We start from the raw sequence: 17,841 nt of genomic DNA, 5'->3' as shown, positions 1-17,841 counted from the left end.
GACACAGAGGGATCGGAACCCACTCTCATAGAGTGCCCAGCCCAGCAGTTCAGTTCACAAGGAGGAGGATGACAAGGACAATAATAATGGGCCAGGCACAGTGGCTCATGTCTGTAATCCCACACTTTGGCAGGCTGAAGTGGGAGGACCGCTTGAGGCCAGGAGTTCAAGACAATATAGTGGGCAACATAGTGAAACCCCGACTGTACAAAAAATAAAAAAATTAGCCAGGCATGGTGTCGCATGCCTGTAGTCCCACCTACTCAGGAAGCTGAGGTAGGAGAATAACTTGAGCCCATGAGTTTGAGGCTACAGTGAGCTATGATCGTGCCATTGCACTTCAGCCTGGTTGACAGAGCGAGACCAGGTCTCAAACAAACAAACAAAAAATGAAGTTAATGATAAGACAATGTCAAGTTCAGAGACCTCTGAGCACTGTCCAGGATTATACATGTGATCTTAGTGATTTTTCCATTTCGGAGCATGTGAAAATGAGGCACAGAGCTGCTCAAGTTCACACAACGAGGAGTACAGTACCCAGGCCTGATTCCAGGTTTCCCCGTCACCAGGACCTGTAAACCTGGCCTGCCCATGGCGACGCCAGGTGTGTTGTCCCCGACAAGAGCTCAGGGGAAGGAAAGCGTGGGGTTAAATACAGATCTGTGGTTTTGGAATGTGTGAACATGCAAGTGTGTCAACCTGCGCGTCTGTCACCGTGGCCAGCCATGTGCCTGTTTGCCCAAGCATAGGGTGTGAACCAGTGTGCGTGTTTCTGCTTTTGTGGGTATGTGTGAGAGTGGCGGGTTGTCCTCAGTGGTGTTTCTGCTTGTGTATCTGTGCCCATGGAAATCTGTCTGCGTGTACACAAGCTTGTTGGCCTTCCTATCTTTGGGACTGTGTAGGAGTGTTGGCAGCATGTCTGTACCTTTGGTTTTGTTTTGTTTTGTTTTTTTTTTTGAGATGGAGTCTCTCGCCGTCACCCAGGCTAGAGTGATCTCAGCTCACTGCAACCTCCGCCTCCCGGGCTCAAGTGACTCTCCTGCCTCAGCCTCCAGAGTAGCCATGATTATAGGCATGTGCCACCATGCCCGGCTAATTTTAATTTTTTTAGTAGAGATGAGGTTTCACCAGGTTGGCCAGGCTGGTGTTGAACTCCTGGCCTCAAGTGATCCTCCCACTTTGGCCTCCCAAGGTGCTGGGAGTACAGGTGTGAGCCACCGTACCCGGCCATGCATCTTTGAATGCATTTATGTGCGGTGTGCATATACTTGTATGTTTCTGTATGGCCATTTGTGGGTAGGTCTTCACAGAAACATGCATTTTTTGTGGCCAGTTTGTGAGTGCGGATGGTGGTGTGGCTATGTTTTTGACTGTGTCTCTCTGGGGTCATCCATCTACCCGAGTGTGCATGGGTCTGTGTAGACGTAAATGTGCTTGTTTTGGTATTTTGTGACTGGTATAAGAGGCGCTGGCTGTGTGTCCAGGTCTTTGGGTTTCTCTATCAGTGTGTCATTCTGTGTGTCTGCCTCTATGGATGTACATACATACGTGGTTTTGTCTGGTTTTGTACCTGTATATCTGGGTCTTTGGGATTCCCCGTGTGTGTGTGTGTGCATGTGTGTGTAGCATTTCTGGGGATCTTACTGCAACAGATACTGCATGCACGTGCGCGCTCGCACACACACACACACACACCTCCCTCCCGTCCCCTAAAACGGCCCTGTTAAGGACCCCATGGAGCACTAGGATAGGGGGTCAGTGGGCTCTTGGGCAGTCAGGCTGGGTGACCTTAGGCCCTGGCTGGGCCCAATTCCCAGGGGGCAGCCGCCTCAGCCCAGAAGCTCTTGGAGGCGCGCGTGTCTGTGTGTGTGTGTGTGTGTGTGTGTGTGTTCACAACCCTGTCCTCCACAGTCCTCCTGGCCTCTCCAGCCTGCCTGCTGGCTGCCTGCTGCTCCTCCATCTGAGCTGAGAGAGTTAACCTAGCGGGCCAGGGCGGTCTGGGCTGGGGGCCGCCCCCTGGCCCCCCTCCAGCCCCAGCTCCAGTTACAGCTGCTGGTTGGGGAGGGCAAGGGTGGGGTGGGGCTGGGAGGGGAGCCTGTTGGGGGCGGCGCGTCCAGCTCTGGGCTAGGGGGTCCAAAGTGCTCAGCCCCCGGGGCACAGCAGGACGTTTGGGGGCCTTCTTTCAGCAGGGGACAGCCCGATTGGGGTGAGCGTCCCCCACTCCTTCCCTCCAGGCCTCACCCCTGGTCTGGCTGGGCTGCCTATTTTGGGAGCAGGAGTGGCCAGCCCGAGGCTTCCCAGGCAGGCCAACCCAAGAGGGAGGGAGTGTGGCTGGGGCAGTGGGTTCTGCAGGGTGGGATGTGGGCGACTCCTCCCTGTCCTGCTGGTGCGTGTGCACCCTGGCAGGGTGTGGAATTCGGACACACACATGTGTAGGGCTGGTTGCGTCACGGTGTGGGGGCACCGGAGGCCCAGAGGAGGAGTGCTGGATGCCTGACGGTGTTTACACCCCACGTCCTGCTCCAACCAGAAGTTTGGGGAGAGGTTGTTGTTCATGTCCACTCCGGCCCCAGTATGTGTATGTGTGTGTGTGTGTGTGTGTGTGTGTGTGTGTGTGTGTGAGCGCGCGCGCGCGCGCGCATCCCTGCCCCAGCAGTGTCTTCTCTCAGGCCCACTGACCTGGGCCTCATGTCACTTGCCTGACATCCAACTGTGAAAGATGTCACCCAGAGGCGGGCAGAAGGGCTGTCTTTTCCTTTCCTTGTTGCTGCCCAGGGAGGAGACAGGGAGGCCTTTCCCACAGGGGCAGCCTGTGGCGATGTGGCAGCTGGGCCTCACCCGGACAGGGCTGTGCGTGACCCCCTGAGTGGGGGAAGGCAGGCTGTTGCCATGGTGGCCTGAGCGAGCCGAATTCCTCCAGGGTGAAGTGGGAGATATTTATACCCAGGGTCAGGCTGGGAGCGGGCAGGCGGAGAGGGCAGGGAGCTGGGATTTCGCGGGGCACAGTGAGGCCGGGCGTGTAGGCAGGTGGGACTTGGGCGTGCCCCGCTGTCTCCTGCTCCGTGTTGGTGTGAGGCAGCGCCTCCTCTGCCCTGCCAGGGTAGGTCTGGGAATGGGGGGCCTGCTGTGGGAGGTGGAGGCCCGAGGGAGGCCCCCAGGGACTCTGTGTCTCATCCCTGTCCCTGCTACGTTGTGTTGTTGTGTGAACCCATAGTGGAGGTTGTTTTGGTGACACTGTGTCCCCACGAAGCTGGGGATACCCCTGTTTCTCGGAGCCACCAAGCTAGAGGATGAATGCTTCGGTGATTCAGTCCCCAGACTGTCTCTGACTTAATCCCTTGGGTTCAAGCCCTATGTGGGAGAGCAAGGGCACACACTTGCCTAACCTGTTGTGTCCCCCCCAGGACAATGGCGTCTCTTGGCCACATCTTGGTTTTCTGTGTGAGTCTCCTCACCATGGCCAAGGCAGGTGAGTGCAGGGGAGGCTGCCCGCTACCCACCTCAGCCCCGGGGTGGCGGCGGGGACTGAAACCCCAATCAAGAACCAAGCTGGAGACCGCAACCTAGACTGAGTCGGCTGGGGTACCAAGAAGTTTGGGGGTCTCCACGTGGGGTCCAGTCACAGGCTGGCATTTGGGGGAAGGGAGAGGAAGCCCCAGATCAGGCAAAGGTGGAGTGGGATGGGGCTGAATCCCTGGTGGGATAACTGGGTCACAGGCAGCCTGCCATGAGTCAGGGAGCTGGGGCAGTTAGGTGCTCCCTGCCCCATCTGCGACAGTGCAGAGGGGGCAGCTGGGACCCGGAGAGGGTGGGCAGCCTGCCTAGACACCCTCAGACTCTCAGCCCAGCAAGGCAGAGCCCCCAGGGGTCTCCTTATGCCCCTCCCCGTCCAGGACCCCAGGAAGCATTCAACCCCTGATTTCTCTCTTTCCAGAAAGTCCAAAGGAGCAAGACCCGTTCACTTATGGTGAGTGGGGGGTCTAATTCTGAGAGTTTTGGGGGAGATCCTGGCTTTGCTGTTCCTTTGATTCACCCTCCCCCAGAGTCCCAGTATGAAATCTCTGTCATTCTCCTTCCCTCTATTTTGTCCTTCCTTTCTGATTCCACCTGTCTGCGTCTTTCCCTGTCTGTGTCTCTCTGTGTCACTGTCTATGTGATACCTCTCTGGTTCTCTTTCTCTTGCCTGGGTCTCTCTCAGCATCTCGTGGCCCATCCTCTGCTTTTTCCCATCTTCTCTCCCCTTGTCCCCCTCCTCCCTGCCCCCTCCCTCCCTTTCCTATACACCTCTCTCCTCTCCCTGGTCCCCCAGTTTTCTCCTCCCATATCTGCTCCCCCTTAATTGATCTTATTTCCCCGCTTCTCTCTGCTGGTCCTTTCTCCCTGTTTCCTCCTCCCCAATTTCCCCCTCTCCTATTCTCCCTCCTCTCCTCCCTGCCCTCACCTTCCCTGCTCTGCTGCTCACAGACTACCAGTCCCTGCGGATCGGAGGCCTCATCATCGCCGGGATCCTCTTCATCCTGGGCATCCTCATTGTGCTCAGTGAGTGCCCCTAGCCCCCCCCCCCCCCCCCCCCCCCCCCCCGCCCCGCCTCTCCCCGGCCCCGCCTCTCCCCCAGCTCCCCGGGCCCGCCCCCTAGCCCCCCTCGCCCTGGCCCCGCCTCGCCCCGCTCCAACCCCTCCCAGGCCTTGCCCCGCCTACCCTGCCTTGGCTCCCCGGCCTCCGGTCTCGCCTCTAGCCCCGCCCCGTCCCCCAAGTCCCGCCCCTCGCGAGGGCGAGGTGGAGCTACAGCGCCGCTTGGCGTCCGCCGGGAGGGAGCCTCAGCCTCTCCTGCTTCTCCACGCCCACAGGCAGAAGATGCCGGTGCAAGTTCAACCAGCAGCAGAGGTAAGACGCCCCTCCTCGCCTTCCTTTGCCCGCTCCTGCTCTGGAGGGCGCCGCAGGTAGGGCGGGGAGTCCGCCTGACCCGCAGCCCGATCCCCATCAGCGACTAAGTATTAAGCACCTACTATGTACCATGGCCCAAGCCAGGCCCTGGGACCAAGCGAGGAAAAAACCTCCCGCCCTTCCTGGCCGAGCTCCCAGCCTAGTGGAGGCGGTGGCCGTGGGTTCCAACAGCCCCACAGATAGAAAAATCACAAAGCGTGATAACACAAAGTGCAGGAAAGAAGGAACGGCGGTGAAATGAGATCATCTCACACGCGGCCCAGTTTAGCTTAGAGTCCTGTTCCTAGCTCTTTGATTCCTCTTCAAATAAAATGTTAAAGCACGGACAATGTGTGAATATGTTAGAACAATTATAGATATTATCATAAGCTGTAGCTAATATTTATTGGGTGTGTACCACGTGTCAGATACGGTTTCACTTCCTCTGGGAGGGAGGTGCTGTTATTTTACAGATGAGGAAACTGAGGCACAGGGAGGTAAAGTCACTTTGTTCAAGATCACTCAAGTGGAAGATGGGGGATTCCGGGTTTCCAACCCAGGCCATCTCACGACAGTCTGCCAAGTCCCCTTGACTGTCCCTCCCCTACCAAATTCACATCCCTGCCCCCAAATCCGCGAAGGTACTCACTGTTAACCGGCTTGGAAGCCCCCTGCCAAGCACTTAAGCTGCTCCTGGGTGCTTCTTATTTCTGGCGGACCCCGAGCCTGTTCTTCGTCCATATCTGGGCCTTGTTACACCGGTCTGGGAAAGGAGACGTGTACTGGGGGTTCCTAGAAGGGCAGCCTCTCCACCTTTCCATCCCGAAATCCCTCTGCCTCTGTCTTCCCAGGACTGGGGAACCCGATGAAGAGGAGGGAACTTTCCGCAGCTCCATCCGCCGTGAGTCTGGGGAGACTGCGGGTATTTTGGGGAGAGGGCTGGTTCCAAGGACCCCTTTTCCTGGCCCTCCCTGGCTGCGTAGAGGGAGGGGCTGGATCTGAAAGCGGAGGGAGGGGAGTTGCCCCGCCTGCCCAGGAGCTGGGGATGCCCCTCCTGATGACCCCCGACCTCCGTGTTCCCCCCAGGTCTGTCCACCCGCAGGCGGTAGAAACACCTGGCGCGATGGAATCCGGCCAGGTGCTGCAGCTCTGACACGGCGGTGGGAGGGAAGGAGGGAGGAAGGAAAGGCGGGAGAGGGAGGGGGCCAAGTGCCAGGGTTGCAGGGCGGCGAGGGGTGGTGCTGGACTTCCCCCCTCGCCTTTCACTCACCCTTTTCATCCCACAGGACTCCCCTGGCACCTGACGTCTCCCATGCTCCACCTGCGTGCCCACCGCCCCCTCCGCCGCCCCTTCCCCAGCCCTGCCCCCACAGACTCCCCCTGCCGCCCAGACTTCCAATAAAACGTGCGTTCCTCTCGACTGCACTTTGTCGGTCTCGGTCCCTCAGCGCGAAAGCCCAGCGCCCCTGGACCCCAGCAGGGGGCGCCCCACCCTAGAGGAAGGGGCGGGGACGACGGTGGTGGGCGGGGGCGGGGGCGGGGGTGGCCTGCACGGGGGCGGGCTCCCCGGGCCCCCATTGGCTGCAGGCCCCCCCACGCCAGGGCTCCCCCCAGCTCCCCCCCATATCGGTCCGTCCTGCTTCCAGCTGCTGCAGCGCGCCTTCGCCGCCAAAGCATCCAGCAGCCCCCTGCTCCGGCCCAGCATGGCGACCCCGACCCAGACCCCCACAAAGGGTGAGCGTCGTCTGGGGAGGGGGTTGCAGGGGGGCTCCGGGATCTGAGAGCCTAGGAGAGAGGGTGTCGGGAGATTTCAGCAATGGTAAGGCAAGGGAGTGGGGGGAGGGAGGTCTGCTCCTCCTGTGGGCGGAGGCCCTTGTAATGCAGCCCCCCTGATCGCCCCTCCGGGTCTCTGGGACACCCCCTCCCCGGCGGGCGTCCTGTGCCAGACCTGCGGTTGGAGAGTGGCAGTCCCGGGAGAAGGGATGCTCGGACAGGTCGCTATGGCAACCGGGTGGCTGGTCCTGCACCGTGGTGGTAGCAGACGGGAAGAGATGAGCTTGCAGGGTGGGAGCGGGTGGGTCTGCGGCCAGAGACGTTCTGGAAGATTTCAGGGTCCCTGGGGTGGGCAAGGGAAGGGGAGGAGGTTCATGTCCCTCTTCTTTCCAGTGCTGTCTCCTAGGGTGTGTGTTTCCTGAAACCCTTGACAGCCAGGTTCAGAGGAAAGGAGTGAGAGCTGAAGGAAGAGATAGCGAGAAGGGATATAGCAAGAGATGGACAGGGAGAACCTGGAAGAGACAGAGACCGAGAGGCAGGAGATCCAGAGTCACAGATACAAAGACCCAGGAAGACAAATAGATGGACTCAGAGAGATTCCCAATGGAGGCGAGAGGCAGAGAACGGTAGACAGAGATGCAGAGAGAGCGAGAGAGAAAAAAAATGAGAGCTGGGAGATAGCGAGATTGAGACCGCTATGGAGAGAGAAGCAGAGAGAGGGAGGGAGAGAGACGGACCCATGGGGAGAGGGGAATAGAAAGAGAAGGAAGCAGTGTGGGGTGGGGCCCAAACCACTGCAGTGAACCCCCATGGGTGGGAATGGGGTGATGGGACCCTCCTTCCCAGCCCACAGCAGGGGTGTTTTCCAATCCCAGAGGTGTACCCGGGTATGCACCTAGCTGCCCCTACTGCCCCCGTCCAGCCGCACACTGATTTCCATTCCACACCCATTAACCCAGTTATGCACCCAGTTGAACACCCACTTCCACCGTCGCTCCCTAATAGCCCCCATTGCTAAGCCTGCTTCTGCAGAGGAGCAAGGCGCAGACTGCTTCAAGAGGGAGCGGGTGCCCAGCTAGGGTCTCCAGCACTGAGGGCTGGGGATGGGCCAGGGGTGTTGAGAAGCCACTGGCCGTGAAGGGAACCCCAATTCCACTTGGAAGATTCCCTCCCTTCCGTGCTTCCCAGAAGGCGGGGGCTGCTGCACTGAGCCATATCTGCAGAATCTGAAGCAGGGCGGGGGGTGGGGGGGGCTGCAGAGGCTGGAAACCACCCTAGGGAGAGGGGGCAGGGCTGAGGCAGCAGGCCTGGCGGGAGCCCAGGGCTTCTTTTTGCAGAGGTGGTGGTTAACAGGATCGATGGCAGCAGACGGGCAGAGGTGGGAGGACAGACTCCTCAACCCCACCTCCTCTGCCTCCCCCTTTCCCAGTCACAGCATGAGAGGGGACCACAGGTCTCGGGAAATCCCGGGGGAAGAAAAGCATGTTGTGCATTGCAAACTGCTTAAGGAAACTAATTAATGAATTGTTGGGGAGCGAGGGGGGAAGAGGGGAGATTGTCTCCCTCCGCCCTGCCAGAGAACGGGCGGGAGAATTAGGGGTGAACAGAAGAGGGATGCATGAGCACAGCTGGGTCCGGGTCCCTGTCCCTGAAACGGACCCTCAGCTTGGCCAGAAGCCAGTCCTGCAGGGGCAACAGCAGGAGGTGCAAAAGGAGGGGAGAGGGTCAAGATTGAAACCTGTATCTTACACAGGACCTCACAAGGGACCCCACCCAACCTGGGATGCCGGGACCTATCACCTTTCTTCACCTCACGAGATGCCCCAGTTACCATAGCAACCACCTCCTTCCGGATATCTCCTTGGCAGCTGGCCAGGAGTAGTGCACATTCCTTTGCCTGACTCCTGGCCCCACCCTTAGCCCAGCCACGCCTGGGGGCCCAGGTTGCTGGGGCAGCAGGGACCAGAGGAGGATCTCCTGCATGGAACACCAGATTCTGGGACAGGTGCTCACCCAGTGGGCTCCTGATAACTTTGGGGAAGGGCAGGTGTGTGGAAAACAGACTAGTGAGACAATCCACCTTTTGCAGCCTCCTGCAGCCTAGGACCGCCTCATAATCATTCCTTCATTCATTCATCCCAGAAAACTTGGAGAGCCTTTCATAAATGTCAGGATGAACAGCAGCGATGAGTCAAACAAATTTACTCACTCTCTGGTGGGGAAACTTACACAGAGCACAAGGGACCCTGAAGCAGTGTTTCACCATCTTGGCGCTTTTGAGTATTACCGTCACAATTTTCACTTTATTCAAATATTCCTCACACTGCTATTTATTTAATTTTTTTCCTTCAAATGATTAGCTTTTTTACTTTTATTTTTTGAGACAGGGTCTCACTCTGTCACCCAGGCTGGAGTGCAATGGTGCGATCACAGCTCACTGCAGCCTCAAAGTCCTGGGCTCAATCTATCCTCCCACATCAACCTCCCGAGTAGCTGGGACTACAAGGCACTCCCCGCTACACGCAGCTAATTTTTGTATTTTTTGTAGAGACAGGTTATGCCATGTTTCCCAGGCTGGTCTCAAACTCCTGGGCTCAAGCAATTCACCTGCCTTGGCCACCCAAAGTGCTTAGGATTACAGGCATGGGCCACCGTGCCCAACCCAGGATTAGCTTTTTAAAAACAATGAGCTTTATTTTATAGCACCATCACAACTGGAAAATTCATCATTTTCTTCTTCTTCTTTTTTTCGAGACGGAGTCTCACTCTGTCATCCAGGCTGGAGTGCAGTGGCACAATCTTGGCTCACTGCAACCTCTGCGTCCCGGGTTCAAGTGATTCTTCTGCCTCAGCCTCCCAAGTAGCTGGGACTACAGGGGTGCACCACCACACCCAGCTAATTTTTGTATTGTTAGTACAGACGGGGTTTCGCCATATTGGCCAGGCAGGTCTCGAACTCCTGACCTCATGATCCGCCCACCTTGGCCTCCCAAAGTGCTGGGATTACAGGCATGAATCACCATGCCCAGCTGGAAAATTCATCTTTTTTTTGCCTTAAATTGAAGGCAGCATAAGAGCAATCTGAAGCAGGTGATTTCGCTTTTCTGGGTCTGGTGTCCCCCTGGCAGGAAATGAGGATGAAGATAGCACCCATATGAAAGAGTTGCTATGAAGATTAAGGGTAAATGCACTGATATCTGTCAGATGCTTACCAGGGAGGCTGGAATGGAGTCAGGGCTACCCCTTGCTGGTTACATCAATAAGTAAAGGAGAAAACCAAATAATGCCACAAAATTCTGCCTAGATTTTATTGCCTGCTGAAGACTCAGAGCCCAAGGCCTGTTTTCTCTTAGGTAAAGGGGGAGATTAACAAGGGTTGGAAGGTGTTAAAGATATCTCAGCAACAACCTAAGACATCCTCTTCGAAGACTGGACAGAGACCTGGAAAGGGTAAACTTACACATTGTGTGAATCATGGTCTTTCTTTGGGGCCACCTCTATGTCAGTTTCGGCTAGAGTATGCTGCGGTAACAAACAGGTGTTGTTTTGGGGCCACCTCTGTCAGTCAGTTTCAGCTAGAGTATGCTGCAGTAACAAATAGTACCAAAAGTCTCAGGGGTTTATGACAACCAGGTTCACTTCTCACTTAGGCTATATGTGCATCACAGGTTGACCAGTCATCAAAGAAAACTAGAACAGTCAGCATCTTGAACATTCAGACCACCAGGCTAGCAGTGAAACACAGCTTTGGCCCGGAGGCCTGAATGTTCCTGAATGTTTAAACGTCCCAGCCTGGAAGTGACAATGCACTTCTACTCACAGTTCCTTGGCCAGAATTAGTCACATGGCCCTACCCAACCTCCAGGGAGCCATCCATCTCTGAGCCTGGAAGGGGGAAGAAGAACACCCATGACATCAGGCATCACCCTGGCACCCCTCACCCTCTCGCCATGTGGCAGACAGTCTGCTGCCAAATTCTGCTCTAGGAAAGGCCAAATATGATAAGAACTGTCAGAGGCATTCGAGAGCCATCGGGATGAACTTGTTGAATGGGAAGGATGTTCTGAGCTCTCCTGCAGGGGAACGTGATTAGGACCAGGAAGGCAGGAAGTGGAGAAAAGTGAATCCAGAGGCACACACACATTTTATCCACATGTGAACATTTCTGAAATCATTATGTGTCTTCTAATGGATGGGGACATTTCATGCGGTAGAGTTCCAAACATATTTACACATACACACACACCAAAACCATTACAAACTCAATTTTGAATCTTAAACTTGATGGTGTCTTAGAAATAAGTAATAATGGGCCGGATGCGGTGGCTCACATCTGTAATCCCAGCACTATGGGAGGCTGAGGCAAGCGGATCACTGAAGGTCAGGAGTTTGAGACCAGACCAGCCAACACAATGAAATCCTGTCTCTACTAAAAATACAAAAATTAGCCAGAAGTGGTAGTGCACACCTATAATCCCAGCACTTGGGAGGCTGAGGCAGGAGAATTGCTTGAACCTAGGAGGTGGAAGTTGCAGTGAGCTGAGATCGTGCTAGGGCACTCCAGCCTGGGTGACAGAGCAAGACCCTGTCTGAAAGAAGGAAAGGAAAAGGGAGGGGAGGGGAGGGGAGGGGAGGGGAGGGGAGAGGAGGGGAGAGGAGAGGAGAGGAGAGAGGAGAGGAGAGGAGGAGTATGAATCAGCACAGCTTCTCTGTACTGGATGGAGTGTCAGGAGTGAGTGGATGACAGCAGTAGCAGCAGGTGCCTGTGGAAGCCCTCAGGTGACTGAGAAGTTTTAGGGAGTGTTTAGGGGAAGCTGAGACATTCATTGGACCACCAGTGGAAATGGGGTCTGTTTAACCTTGTGACATCACGTGCAAGAGGGAGTGCGTCTGTGTTTTTCAGGGAATGAGTCCATAGCTTGCATCAGACCTCCATAGGGGTCCGAGACCAGGACTGCCATGTAGTTTGGGTAGATTGTACACTGCATAGAGGATGGTGCTGACTGATGGAGTGAGTAGGGGCTGGAATCCAGCTTGAGCTATTCTCTTCCAGCCTTGCGGCCTGCCATAAAGCCACATCATCCAAACCAAGGGGTCTCTATCTGGCTTCCACAAAGAAATTATTGGGCCCTCTATCTGGATCCTCAAAAATATTAAGAAATCCACTGTTAAGTTTTTGTTTTTGTTTTTTCTTTCTCTTTTTCTCTGCTTCTTCCCCTCAGCTCCTGAGGAACCTGACCCATTTTACTACGGTGAGTGTTGGATTTGGGGATGGGGCTGGACTGGGGACTGGCTACAGGTGTTCCCAGGTCGCTCCGGACATGGCTTCAGCTATGGCTACACGATATGTGCTGGGCCACTGGCCACGGGATCATATATATGGGTGTGGTTCACATCAGCTGGGTTCATGGAGGGCAGAACCAGATGGGGGAGTGGGGGTGCCTCACACCCTCTCGGAGCCCCCTTCAGGTCTCACCGGGATCTGGGCTGGTGCCTTTGTGTCGTCAGGGAAGCAGATGAAGGAAAATCTTAGAAGCAATGACTCTGAGGCCAGGCTGCCTGGATTTGAATCCTGCCTTATCCACTCACTAGCTGTGTGGCCTTGGGCAAGCGACTTTGCCCCTCTGGGCCCTTCCGTAAACAAGGGACAGTAATAGTTCCCACCTACGAGGACTGTGGGAAAGATACCTGGCCGGTGCCATTAAATCTCCTCCATGGCATTGAAGCTCAAAAAAGTTACCCCAGGCCTGGTAGATCTGGCTCCAGTTTCCCCTCTGAACACCCTCCTGTTGTCCCCACCCCACCCCTTTGCTCATTCATACTTTTCCCCTAGGTGTCAATTTATCTCCCATCTCAGGGCCTTTGCATATGCCATGATTCTGCAGGAATGCTTCTCCTCTAGCTTTGTACACGGCTGGCTAAGGCTCCTCCTTATTCAGACCTCAGATCAAACAGAGACGACTCTGCTGGGATAGGCCCTCCTGACTCCCTGGCAAGGAAGAGCCACACCATGCCCAGCTGGAGTCGCATGACTTGTTTTGGAGGGGTTGTTTCTTTAATGCTTTATCAGAATATGAGAGTCATCTCCTTGAGGGTAGAGGCCTGGACCACTACTGGTACACAGTGAGTGCTCCATAAATTCATATCTCAACAAATACTTAGCGGGCACAGGCTCTATGCCTGGCAATGTTCCAAGCAGCTGGAGACACTGCAATGAGCCACACAGACAAGAATTCAAGAATGCAAGAATTCCTGCCCTCCTCCTGACCTTCCACTCAATGGAAAAGAGACAGATACTCAAGAAAACAAAATATGAAAATTATATATTAAACAAGAATATTAATTGGCCAGGTACGGTGGCTCACGACTGTAATCCTAGTGCTTTGGGAGGCCAAGGCAGGAGGATCGCTCAAGTCCAGGAGTTTGAAGCTGCAATGAACTATGATTGTGATTTTTTTTTTTTTTTTTTTTTTTTGAGATAGAGTCTCACTCTGTGGCTCAGGCTGGAGTGCAATAGCACAATCTCGGCTCACTGCAACTCCCGCCTTCCAGGTTCAAGTGATTCTCCTGTCTCAGCCTCCCGAGTAGGTGGGACTACAGGCCCACACCACCACACCTGGCTAATTTTCATATTTTTAGTAGAGACAGGATTTCACTGTGTTGGCTAGGCCGGTCTTGGACTCCTGACCTCAAGTGATCTGCTTGCCTTGGCCTCCCAAAATGCTGGGATTACAGGCATGAGCCACTGTGCCCAGCTCTACAAAAAAAAAAAATTTGAAAATTAGCTGGGCAGGGTGGTGTGTGCCTGTAGTCTCAGCTATTTGGGAGGCTGAGCAGGGAGGATCTCTTGGAGCCCAAGAAGTGGAGGCTGCAGTGAGCCATAATTGCACCATTGCACCCCAGCCTGGGTGCCAGAGTGACACCACATCTCTTAAAAAAAAAAAGACAAGAATATTATTAGGCAAGAATATTAGGTAAGAATAATTCCTATGAAGTAAAGAAGGGAATGAGATTGGAAAGTGTGGAGGAGAGGATGGAAAATTCTGAATAGGACAGCCAGAGGTTTTTCTCACAGTGAAATAAAGCCCAGACATTGGTGAGGGAAGGAGCCATGTGGATATTTAGGGGAAGAGTTTTCAGGCTGCAGGTACAGCCAGTCATAGGACAGGATAGGATAGCCCCGGGATAGGATCAGGCCGGATATACCCCAGGAACAGTGAGGAGGCCATTGTGGCTGGAGTAGGATTGATGGGGGGAGTGAGGTGGGGTGAGGTCCAAGAAGGAAAGGGACTGGATCATATGGGACTTTGAGGGCCGTCGTGAGGACTCTGGTTTCTACCTTGAGGGCAATGGGATGAGGAGGGCTCCGAGCGGAGGAGAACCCAGATCTGACTCAAATGTTGATGGGTCCTTGTGGCTATCAGAGGTGGGAGTGCAGGCAGGCCAGCAAGACCCTAGAGAAGGCTGCCTAGAGAGGCCAGATGGGTGACAATAGTGGACAGAACCAGGGCCAAGGAGGAGGTGGTAGAGGGAGAGTATTATGTATATATCCAGGGTGGAAAGTGCGGTGGGAGAGAGCAGGGGAGGGAAGCAGAGGATGCAGAGGGCAAGGGGAGCTAATGGTGCCCAAGCCCACGCCCTACATCCTCACATCAGCCCCCTGAAGGAGCGTCCAGCATGGCCCGCAGCCTCCCTGGGCGATTCTGGGCCCGTGGCTGGGCAACACAGAGCCAGGACTGGGGCTCCAGGTGGAGCCCAGGTGCTGTCCCTGCCTCGATGTCCCCCGTTATCTTCCCCAGACTACAACACGGTGCAGACTGTGGGCATGACTCTGGCAACCATCTTGTTCCTGCTGGGTATCCTCATCGTCATCAGTAAGTGTGACCCATCCCTGGGCTGCCTGGGCCTCCGGTTCCTCTGCTGGCTTTCATGCATATCCTACACCCTATGTCCTGTCTTCTTGTTCCGTCTCTCTCTCTCTCCCAACAGGCAAGAAGGTGAAGTGCAGGAAGGCGGACTCCAGGTCTGAGAGGTCTGGCAGCAGTGGGCAGAGAGTGGGAGGGGACCTCGGGGTACCTCCCTAGCAGACAGGCAGGATCCGCTGGGCCTGCCATGTGTGTTCCGCAAAGCCTATGGTTACTGAACCTCTTTCTACTTTTCTCTCTCATTTCTGCCTCCACAGCCCAACCTGCAAATCCTGTAAGTCCGAGCTTCCCTCTTCAGGTGAGGGTGAGAAACTGTGGTTCTGGGAGGGTTTTGGGAAGTCTTGTGGATGGAATGGGCAGGGGGGCTGCCCGCAGATATCACAGCACAATTCCCTAGGAAGCTGAGGAAATGCCGCAGATGAAAGATGCTAAACCTGGCTGGGTGCAGTGGCTCACGCCTGTAATTCCAGTACTTTGGGAGGCCGAGGTGGGCAGATCACCTGAGGTCAGGAGATTGAGACCGGCCTGGCCAACATGGTGAAACCCCATCTCTACTAAAAATACAAAAATTAGCTGGGCATGGTGGTGCGCACCTGTAATTCCAGCTACTCAGGAGACTGAGGCAGGAGAATCACCTGAACCTGGGAGGCAGAGGTTTCAGTGAGTTGAGATCGTACCACTCCATTCCAGCCTGGGTGACAGAGTGAGACTCTGTCAAAAAAAAAAAAAAAGAAAAGAAAAAAAGAGAAAGGAAGGAAGGAAAGGAGAGAGGAAGGGAGGGAGGGAAAAGAAAGATGATGCTAAACCGTGGGGAGGCAGTGAGATGTGACATGTCCCAGAGTCCACGGAGATTCCCAGAAACAAATGCTCAAGCCTATAAAAGCCAGGACATGCTGATTTCCCAGGAGAGGAAACTGCAGGCCTGTGAAGAGAAGGGCCCCATGTGGGAGGAGCTCTGTCAGTCAGGAGGGAGAGACAGGGAGCACTGAGGAAGCCGAGGAGAGGCTTTCCAGACTGGATCGTTCAGCCGGGCAGATCCAGGATGAAATAGCCAAGGAAAAGGGACAGAGGGAGGGAGGGAAGGTTTCTGAATAGTTGCATCAAAATAACAAAAAGAGAGATGACTAGAATGCAGATTTTAGAATTCACATTGGAAAAGAACATATGGGATGCAGGGAGCGTGAGGATGGAGAAGAAAGCTGGGAAGCACAGGAGCGGGTAGAGTGGAGGGGATGGAGGTGTTCCGGGAGAATGTGGGAAGGAGGAGCCCAGGAAGGAAGGGGAGGAGGATGGGAGGAGGACGGCCTGCAGGGTGGAGGAGGGAGAATGGGTGTAAGCCTGGAAGGTGTAAAGGGAGAACAACAGGGATGCAAGGCAAGCAAGCATGTCGATGAAAGATTCTGACTCCTTGGGGCTGTTAATTTTAATTATGTAAAAATATCTTGACCTGTTTTTAGTGGAAATGCAGCCTTTCCGGAGACTTGTAAAAAACCAGAAATGAGAATTTCTGTGTCTCCTATAAAGTTCTTATAACAACAACAACAACAAAAAAGCAGGAGGGGCACGCGGGTTATTCAGTGGTTGTGGGGTATTTGGTGTGGAATTTGTTTCAGGTTCCTTTTTTTTTTTTTTTTTTTTTTTTTTTTGAGACAGAGTCTTGCCCTGTCCTCCATTGCCCAGGCTGGGGTGCAGTGGCACAATCTCAGCTTACTACAACACTGCAACCTCTGCGTCCCAGGTTCAAGCGATTCTCCTGCCTCAGCCTCCCAAGTAGCTGGGACTACAGGCACACACCACCACACCCGGCTAATTTTTATATTTTTAGCAGAGATGAGGGTTCACCGTGTTGGCCAGGCTGGTCTCAAACTCCTGACCTCAAAAGTGCTTGGATTACAGGCATGAGCCACCACGCTGGACCTGTTTCATGTTTATTTAATGAGTTTTAAAACATGAACAGGGCACTTATGGATGCGTAGGGCAGCATGGGGGTTGGCCTTGTCACCTGGGGCACAGACGAAGACTTTGCACAGGTTTCTGGCCTCTCCTAGGTGAATGATGGTCTGGAGCCGGTAGGGAATGGGGGAATTCCCGTTGTAGCCAAATGTTCAGGACAGAGAGCGTAGGAAAGGAGTGAGGGTGTAGGAGGAGATTGCGGATGGGAAGGGGGATGGGGACTCCCTTTCTGGCAGGGGGACAGCCCCAAAAGCCCAGGTTGGGTCTGGGGCCGCCAGCCCCGTGGCGGGTGTTTCTCTCTATGACAGCAGCCAGAGGTGTCCCCAAGGGAACCAGACATTAGAGTGTGGGAGGCAAGACAGCTCCTCAGTGTTAGCTCAGGGGTGACAGTGGCTGGGGTCTGGCTTCCATGGTGCCGGGGAATGGAGAGCCAACGAGCTGTGGGGAGGGAGACAGTTTCCACCTCTCTGGGGCCCACGCACCCCCCTCTCTCCCCAGCCCCTGGTGGCGGCGGCGTGTAACACCTGCTCGAGGAACCTCCGCTGCCGACCCTGTCTGAGCGCGGGAGCCTGAGGACCGGGTGGAGGCGGTGGGGACCCAGCAGCGCGCCGGGAGCGCTCCCCGGAATGAGCCGCCCCACCCACCCCAAGGCTGGAGCCGCTGCACCCTGCTGTCCCTCCCCAGGCCTTGGCAATGATGATCCCCCAAAGAGCCCGTCTGCACCCCAGACCCGGGGCCTCAGGCCTCCAGCTCCTGGGATCCGGGAGTCCATCCCGGCCCAGCCCCGCCAGCATCCCCGTGTACGGTCCCCCTGCACCTCCTTGTCTCAGCCCCGAAGATCCGTCCCCCTGGCCCCTCAGTGTCCATGTCTTGAGCTTAATAAACGTGCATTTGGTTTTTTCTCCTGTTCTGTCTGTGTGTTCTCATCTGTGGGGCACGGTGAGACAGAGTCTCTGCACCCCTACAGTTCTGTAGGGGTGCAGAACTGAACCCGGGGTAGCTCTCCCCTGCGTGCCCGGGGTTGCCCCCTCTTCCTTCTCCTCTCCCAGTGCCCCGAGTTGCCTCCCTCCAATCCCTTCTTCCTCAACACCTTCGGATTTGTCCTTTCCCTTCCTCCAGGGACCCCAGAATAGACCCCTCCCCTTTCTCCCCCTGCTTTCTCAGAGGCGTCCACTCACCCTAGACCTGCCGGCCCCATCCCCGTCCCCACCCTCCCCCACCACTGTGCCCTCACCCCTGCCCCCCGTTGCCCTCAGCGGCTCCCCCT

General features: G+C 55.3%; 3 protein-coding genes across 9 annotated transcripts in view; 2 read left to right on the top strand and 1 right to left on the bottom strand.

Annotated features, from left to right (window-relative positions):
* LGI4 (leucine rich repeat LGI family member 4) overlaps positions 1-17,841 on the bottom strand; it is a 31,371-nt gene that overhangs the window by 12,485 nt on the left and 1,045 nt on the right. For both annotated transcript variants that reach the window (XM_031934921.1, XM_031934922.1), the window contains exon 2: positions 5,573-7,039. The gene's annotated coding sequence lies outside the window, so the exon portion shown is untranslated. The remainder of the gene's footprint in view (positions 1-5,572; positions 7,040-17,841) is intronic.
* FXYD1 (FXYD domain containing ion transport regulator 1) lies at positions 2,142-6,348 on the top strand. Of its 2 annotated transcripts, none has more exons than XM_023196913.3 (8): positions 2,142-2,206; positions 3,405-3,469; positions 3,935-3,967; positions 4,465-4,539; positions 4,848-4,884; positions 5,775-5,824; positions 6,010-6,061; positions 6,210-6,348. In XM_023196913.3, exons 2-7 carry the CDS (start codon positions 3,409-3,411, stop codon positions 6,030-6,032), a joined length of 279 nt encoding a protein of 92 aa, XP_023052681.2. In that variant the 5' UTR covers positions 2,142-2,206; positions 3,405-3,408; the 3' UTR covers positions 6,033-6,061; positions 6,210-6,348. The 2 variants fall into 2 exon arrangements, with proteins under 2 accessions (XP_023052681.2, XP_023052682.2); XM_023196914.2 differs by lacking the exon at positions 2,142-2,206 and adding an exon at positions 2,305-2,544.
* On the top strand, positions 6,360-17,476 carry FXYD7 (FXYD domain containing ion transport regulator 7). Of its 5 annotated transcripts, none has more exons than XM_023196912.2 (6): positions 6,360-6,657; positions 11,919-11,948; positions 14,496-14,570; positions 14,686-14,728; positions 14,879-14,919; positions 17,073-17,476. In XM_023196912.2, the coding sequence occupies exons 1-6, from the start codon at positions 6,627-6,629 to the stop codon at positions 17,093-17,095; spliced, it is 243 nt and encodes an 80-aa protein (XP_023052680.1). In that variant the 5' UTR covers positions 6,360-6,626; the 3' UTR covers positions 17,096-17,476. The 5 variants fall into 5 exon arrangements, with proteins under 5 accessions (XP_023052680.1, XP_031790784.1, XP_031790783.1 ...); XM_031934924.1 differs by having other exon boundaries at positions 6,548-6,657; positions 14,686-14,719; XM_031934923.1 differs by having other exon boundaries at positions 6,548-6,657; positions 14,496-14,719; positions 17,073-17,475.

The sequence above is a fragment of the Piliocolobus tephrosceles genome, chromosome 21 (assembly GCF_002776525.5).
Source record: "Piliocolobus tephrosceles isolate RC106 chromosome 21, ASM277652v3, whole genome shotgun sequence".
NCBI lineage: Eukaryota > Metazoa > Chordata > Mammalia > Primates > Cercopithecidae > Piliocolobus > Piliocolobus tephrosceles.
This window is presented reverse-complemented; position numbering and strand designations above follow the sequence as displayed.

What these genes read in the sequence shown, in the direction of transcription:
- FXYD1 (XM_023196913.3), top strand. Translation starts at nt 3,409, where the DNA reads ATGGCGTCTCTTGGCCACATCTTGGTTTTCTGTGTGAGTCTCCTCACC. An exon ending in AAGTTCAACCAGCAGCAGAG is followed by an intron (nt 4,885 to 5,774) that starts GTAAGACGCCCC and finishes CTGTCTTCCCAG; the next exon opens with GACTGGGGAACCCGATGAAG. An exon ending in TTTCCGCAGCTCCATCCGCC is followed by an intron (nt 5,825 to 6,009) that starts GTGAGTCTGGGG and finishes TGTTCCCCCCAG; the next exon opens with GTCTGTCCACCCGCAGGCGG.
- FXYD7 (XM_023196910.2), top strand. Translation starts at nt 14,237, where the DNA reads ATGTATATATCCAGGGTGGAAAGTGCGGTGGGAGAGAGCAGGGGAGGG. An exon ending in GGGTATCCTCATCGTCATCA is followed by an intron (nt 14,571 to 14,685) that starts GTAAGTGTGACC and finishes CTCTCCCAACAG; the next exon opens with GCAAGAAGGTGAAGTGCAGG. An exon ending in GTCCGAGCTTCCCTCTTCAG is followed by an intron (nt 14,920 to 17,072) that starts GTGAGGGTGAGA and finishes CTCTCTCCCCAG; the next exon opens with CCCCTGGTGGCGGCGGCGTG.